General features: G+C 46.0%; 1 protein-coding gene across 2 annotated transcripts in view; it reads right to left on the bottom strand.

Annotated features, from left to right (window-relative positions):
• Prpsap1 (phosphoribosyl pyrophosphate synthetase associated protein 1) overlaps window positions 1-6000 on the bottom strand; it is a 29735-nt gene continuing 23735 nt past the window's right edge. For both annotated transcript variants that reach the window (XM_078041624.1, XM_078041625.1), the window contains 3 exons: window positions 2400-2470; window positions 1481-1627; window positions 1-732 (listed from right to left, as the gene is read on the bottom strand). In XM_078041624.1, coding sequence (XP_077897750.1) covers window positions 574-732; window positions 1481-1627; window positions 2400-2470 — 377 coding nt within the window. In that variant the 3' untranslated portion in view covers window positions 1-573. The remainder of the gene's footprint in view (window positions 733-1480; window positions 1628-2399; window positions 2471-6000) is intronic.

The raw sequence follows: 6000 nt of genomic DNA, 5'->3' as shown, positions 1-6000 counted from the left end.
TGAGACAATAAATTCTTTTATTTGCAACTTAGCAACGCAGATACCCAGGGGCAGGCTGTTCCTTTCCAACCTAACATCTGGAGAGGAGCAGTGACACAGTACTCCACTGTGCAGGGGCAGCAGGCACAGTAGATTCTGAAAAAAAGATAGGGTTCTCTATAAAAGCCTTCTGCAAACTTGACTAGGGAGAGAACTGGAGAGAGAAGGTGCCAGGGACTCAGCTCCTGACCAAGGTCAAAGTCACACTGCGCCCCAAAGCTGAGACAACTGAAGGAACACTACAGAGCTAAGACTTCATCCGCCTTGAACTCCTCTTCAGTATCAAGGAGACTCCTCAGAGAGCGGCTGTCATCCACTTACGGAATAGGGCTGACACTGCACGTTTAAGGCCGTGTTATGTTATCTACTAGTTCCGTCTCCACTACTTAAGGCCCCTTTTCCACAGATCTTGGAGAGACTAGCTAACTCCACACCACGTCCTGTCCTCCCTGCAAGGACACACTGTGTTCATAGCTGCCGGCACCGCTTGGTATGTTTTCCTTGGGAGTTCCAGGGCCAGGGCCACCATGAAAGCTAGTCATCCACTGTGATGTTTCGGAAAAGGTAGGCCATGGACTCTCCATTGTGGATTCTCCGAATTGCTTCAGAAAGAATCAAACTGATATCCACAGTCTTTATCTTGGGACACTGCAGCTTCTGGACCTCATGAGGGACAGTGTTTGTCACCACCACCTAGTCATACAGCAGCAGAAAATAAAGTTACAAAATGTGTGTGCTCTAAAATGGTTACTCAGAAAAGTATCTAGCATTCAGTACCCACGAGCCAAGTTCTAAGCTACAAAACTTCATTCTACTGAGCATGTTTTTAAATTTTTTTAGTTGTAGATGGACACGATACCATTATTTTATTTATCCATTTTATGTGGTGCTGAGGATCAAACCCAGTGTCTCACATGTGCGAGGCAAACACTTGCCCCCTCAGTACAGTTTTTACAAACTAAAGTTAACCAAGTTTCCACAAGGAAAGCTTACATGGCTCAGAAAATAAGACTCAGGCCCTGGGAATGTCACACTCTATACAGGGAGTCCCAGCATTGTGCAAAACTTTCCTATTATCAGGGACAAATTCAAGTCTCAAATGCCATTTCAGTGTCAAATCATATTAAAAAACTGAAACAAACATTTATGCAAATAGGCATATATTCTTAAATGTTTCTACCCCAACAAGGCTGCTAGTCAGCAAAAAAGTACTGTTTCATAGGTACTCTAGAAGGATGAAGCAACTTAACACTGACTGGGTCATCTTATTATTCACAGAAACTACAGCAGCAGATCTTGACTCAAGCTAAATGTTTGAAGCCCTTTATTTATTTATTTTCATGGTGCCAGGGATGGACCCAGGGCCTTGTGTATGTCAGGCTAGAGCTCTACCACGGAGTCCTCCTCCAGCCCTGTCCTAGTCCTTCAGAAATAGACATACCTCGTCAATGGAGGACTCCTCAATCAGGCGGGGGGCATCTGCAGACAGGATGCCGTGTGTGGCCATGACATAGATCTTGTAAGCGCCCCTCTCTTTCAGGATCTCTGCAGCGGCAACAAAGCTCTCCACGTCATCAATAATGTCATCCTGCGAGAACAGTGTTAGTATAAGGAAGTGGCCTCTGCTCCCATCTATGGACACACAGCTCCCTGCTCTTTTCTGCAGTTGGTTCTGGAGGGTTTCCAAGTCTGGGCCCGAGTCAGAGATGGCAAGAGGAACACTTCAGCAGCACCTTGCACAACTGGCAGAAAGTGGTGAAATCTTCCAGTCAAGTACGTGTGACAGGAGAGCTCAAGCTGAGGACTGCCAAGGCTTCTTCTCTGTTTTCAAATTCCTGATTCATCCCACAGAGCTAGTGTCCCACTTTTTTTTCTTCCAGGAAAAAGTGACATATCAGGAAAACAGAATAAAGTGAGCTACCGTAATGACAGGTGAACCTCTTGCCAGCAAAGAAACTTGGAGCCAAGAGCCAACACGTCAGAATGCAGCGGGCAGGGGAAGGGGCTCTCTTCTCACCAGTGACAAGGAGACAGCACATCTCCAGTTCATTACATGGCCCCAAAGTATAAGGAGGATGAGGCGGCTGCCCCGGGTGAACTGGGGCCCAAGGTGAGGCTGCAGTGCTGAGCAGGAGGAACCATGCTCCTTTACACCTAAGGGTCATGTTCTAATCCCTGTTCAACTACCGCTGCTACTTCTCCTAAAGGAGTTGGGTGAGAAAAGATGGACAGACTCACTGAATCCAGCGCTGCGCTGGAAGTACAACCCAGAAGAGGACACCTTCTGGCTGAGTGCCAGCAGTGTCACCCACGCACCAAGGCCAGCCACACGTCACCGTACCACTATAATGTCACCGTACCACTATAATAGCGATGCGTCCTCCAACATCCCCAACTACGGTGATTGGCGGCTTCTCTTTGGCCATCATCACTAGCAAAACAAAACAGATCACAAGACTTGTTAGTTATGTGTTGCTAGATAACTAAGCAATCCCAACCTCATTCCTGGGAGTGGGGCAAAAACCAGAGCACAGATGACGATGACAACCACCCATGCAGACTCCCCCCACCACGAGCCTGGAGTCTCAGAAACAGTTGAGAACAGCGATGACCCACAGAAGAAGGCAAGCCTGCAATGTAGCTTAAAAATTCCTAGTAGCCTCATCAAAAGTAAAAACAGGTGAAACTAATAATTTTATTTTACTCAGTATATCCAAAATGTCATCATTTCAACACATAATCAATATAAAACCCAGTTCTCAGTTGAGACTAGCCTGGTCTCAGGAGCTCACAGCCTGTGACTGTGGCCACGTAGGGCATAGCACAGTGGAGAGCTGGAGAGCAGAGGAGTGGGATGTCACAGCGCAGAGAAGCAGCATCACTGAGAAGAATCCAGTGCTCCCAATAAGTGCCACCCTGTGGGACACCCAGGGAAAGGCCTCCAGGTGGAGAGGCGGCTTAACCGCCTTTTTCTGTGTCACCTTGTTTTGATTATTTAGCCTCATCAAGTGACTGGCACCACTCAACCTCAAGACAGTAATTACAAGCCCCTCATCTAACTACAGAACCTGCATCTGGAAGAGGCAACTGCAGGACAGAGAAACAGAAATGGAATCACCTTGAAGAGGAAGTGAGGGAACTGAAGGGGGTGCAGAAAGTCACAGAAGAACAACTGAGTGAATATTCCGCTCTTTAGGGAAGCTTTTTATTGTTCTGAAATATTTTTATTAAAGTAGTAGTGGAGGAGAGGAAAGAACCCAATTCAGGGTGATTACACAGTTTAGTGATTAACAATCAATTCCAGCTGATCCTTACCCACAGGCACAGCTTACAGCAAAAGGCTGAGCTGAAACTGAGCACTGTTTTACTAACAAATTTTAATAGTTATTTCCTGACTTTCTATTTCAGCAACAATTTTTCCCTCTTTTTCTCGTGGCACTAGGGGTGGAACCCAGGGGTTTTCCACTACTGATCTACATGCCCAGCCCTGTTTATTTTGTTGGAAGTTTTGTCTGAAGCCCCATTTGTTTATATTTGAAGTAGCTGAGCTGGTGTCCAGTTTGCAGTCCTCCTGAAAACGTGGGAAAGTCTTGTACTGAGCAGTGAAGAAGGCTCTGTGCACACCTCCTGAGGAGGGAGGGTGGGAGCCACCAGCATCAGGGCAACTTCCCAGGGTTCCAGCTTTCCAGGGTAAGGTTCAGACCATCTCAAGAGAAACCACAGCACCAGTTCTCCCTCTAAACTAAACCATTTGGGCAAGTGGTTATGCTGACCTACCCACTTCACAGAGATGTGGTAACTTTTCTTGAACATTTTTCTTTAAATTAACAGAAAAAGATAAAAGCAGATGACCCTCATAAGATCAACAGCAATTTGGCTCAGTTTGATAGAAAACAGGTCACAGTTTGTGTTTACTTTCTAAAATCCTCCCTCCCCACAAACACTGCTGGTGTGAAATGGAAACCCAGGTTGGGCTGGTGGAGCCTGCCCAGGCTGGAGAGGGCCCTTCTCCCCATAGAGGCCTTCCTCTTATGAACACATAATTTGATGGCTTCTCAAAAACAGAAATTGCCTGTCCTAAGGACAGGAACTGACACACACCTCACCACAGGCTGTTAAGGCCAACAATTCATAAGGCCCACCCAGAAGGAAACATGGAGTGCACGCCCTCCACAAGTCCACGCTGAAGGTGGAAGTGAAGGGACCTGAAACCAGTTACGCTTAAGAGTCTGCTCTCCTCCTGCATCGTGTCAGGCAGAACCCGATGGTCTCAGAATAAAACTGAGCTATGCCAAATCACTGAGGCCAGAAACTCTGTTAGCCAGGATACAACATCTTCAAAGGCTTCCAACATTTTTTACAATAAGAGTAGGAAACTGCATTCCGCTTTTAAAATCAGCATTTTCCAAATAAAATAATAGCTTCATTTATAGGAGTCCTTAGTTACAAAAGTATGGAGCCCTTCCTCCAAGGCACAGCTCATCCACACCACTTACCTCCTGCCTGGAGGAGCAAGACTGGGGTTTAACAGTGGTCCCTTCACCTTCTAAATACAGCCCTCATCGCTGGAAGACTTATTTATTTATTTATTTTAAAGAGGGAGAGAGAAATTTTTTCAATATTTATTTTTTAGTTTTCGGTGGACACAACATCTTTACTTTTATGTGGTGCTGAGGATTGAACCCAGGGCCCCGTGCATGCCAGGCCAGCACGCTACCGCTTGAGCCACATCCCCAGACCAAGACTTATTTTTTTAAAGAATGATTTTCCTCTCTTCTCCCCTTTTCCTCCTTAGGAAGTCAGTGTTATCTTTTCTTCCCCTAATTAACTGCCCTTGAGCACACCCACTACAGGAAGGAGATGCCTGCTGAGGATCTAGGAAGTGAATATCTTCCAAATCAACAAATGAATCCCAACAAGCAAACAGAGTGCCCTGGGACCCCCTACCAGAGCACACCTGGAATTGGAATGTAACCCTTGAAGAGTTCCTTTAAAAACCTCTGTCCCTCAGGATGGGGGAAGAGTCACAGCCTTTGGGATAGGAGGCCCCTGTGTTTCTCCTTTGCTAACAAAGCAATAAGCCTTCTTTTTCCTTTTTATCAAAACCACGTCCTCGTTATTAAATTGGCATTGATTGGCATTGGAGACAGGGACTGAGCTTTAGGCTACAAATTCTGGCAACCCAGATGGGACCAGAGAGCAACCTCTACTCCAACTTTCTTGGACCAGCCTAGCACTCCAAGCAACTGTACTTCCATGCTGAGGATATAAGGCAACTTTTTGAGAGCTGATTAGAAGAGACCAGCAGGTGTGCCTCCAGTCATAGCACACAGCTATTCCTGTAAATAAAGGAGGGACTGAGGGACTCCCAGCAGCTGCTCCCCTTGGAGAACTCTGGCCTTCCTTCCCTGCACTGTCAGGATTGCTCCATTTTGGTCTACTTTGAGAAAAAGGAAATTGAACGCAGTGAAGTGGTGACACCTTGGCCATTTGGTAAGTTCCTCCAGTATACACATTGAGACCCTTAATTCTACACTCCTGATTCCCCTTTGTGGGAGCATCTGGCATGAGGCATGAGGACATCCGTGATACCACTGGTGTAGGAGTCATGTTAAGCGAGAGTTGGGAACTTGGTGGGGGAGATTTTGCCCCTATCTGGTCTGTTTTAAAGGTTTCCCATCTGTCAGCCATGGTTCAGGGATCCTCTATTTGTCCAACATTATGTTTTTTGGTTGTATTTGTTTCTGGCCCTTTAAGACATAGGCAATAGTGTGTTGATCCTATAGATTGTTTCTTGGGAACGATCTTGGCTAAATGAGCCACCTATAGATGTACTCGTGTCTAGGAAAAAGATGTTTTACTGTAATAATCTGGTCTTTGAATGGTTTTCTGAATTATTGTATAATCTTGCAGTTGGGAGTTGCTTTACCTAATAAGAAGCCTTAGCAGGCAAAAACTAAG

The sequence above is a fragment of the Ictidomys tridecemlineatus genome, chromosome 3, assembly GCF_052094955.1.
Source record: "Ictidomys tridecemlineatus isolate mIctTri1 chromosome 3, mIctTri1.hap1, whole genome shotgun sequence".
In the NCBI taxonomy this organism is placed as follows: Eukaryota; Metazoa; Chordata; class Mammalia; order Rodentia; family Sciuridae; genus Ictidomys; species Ictidomys tridecemlineatus.
This window is presented reverse-complemented; position numbering and strand designations above follow the sequence as displayed.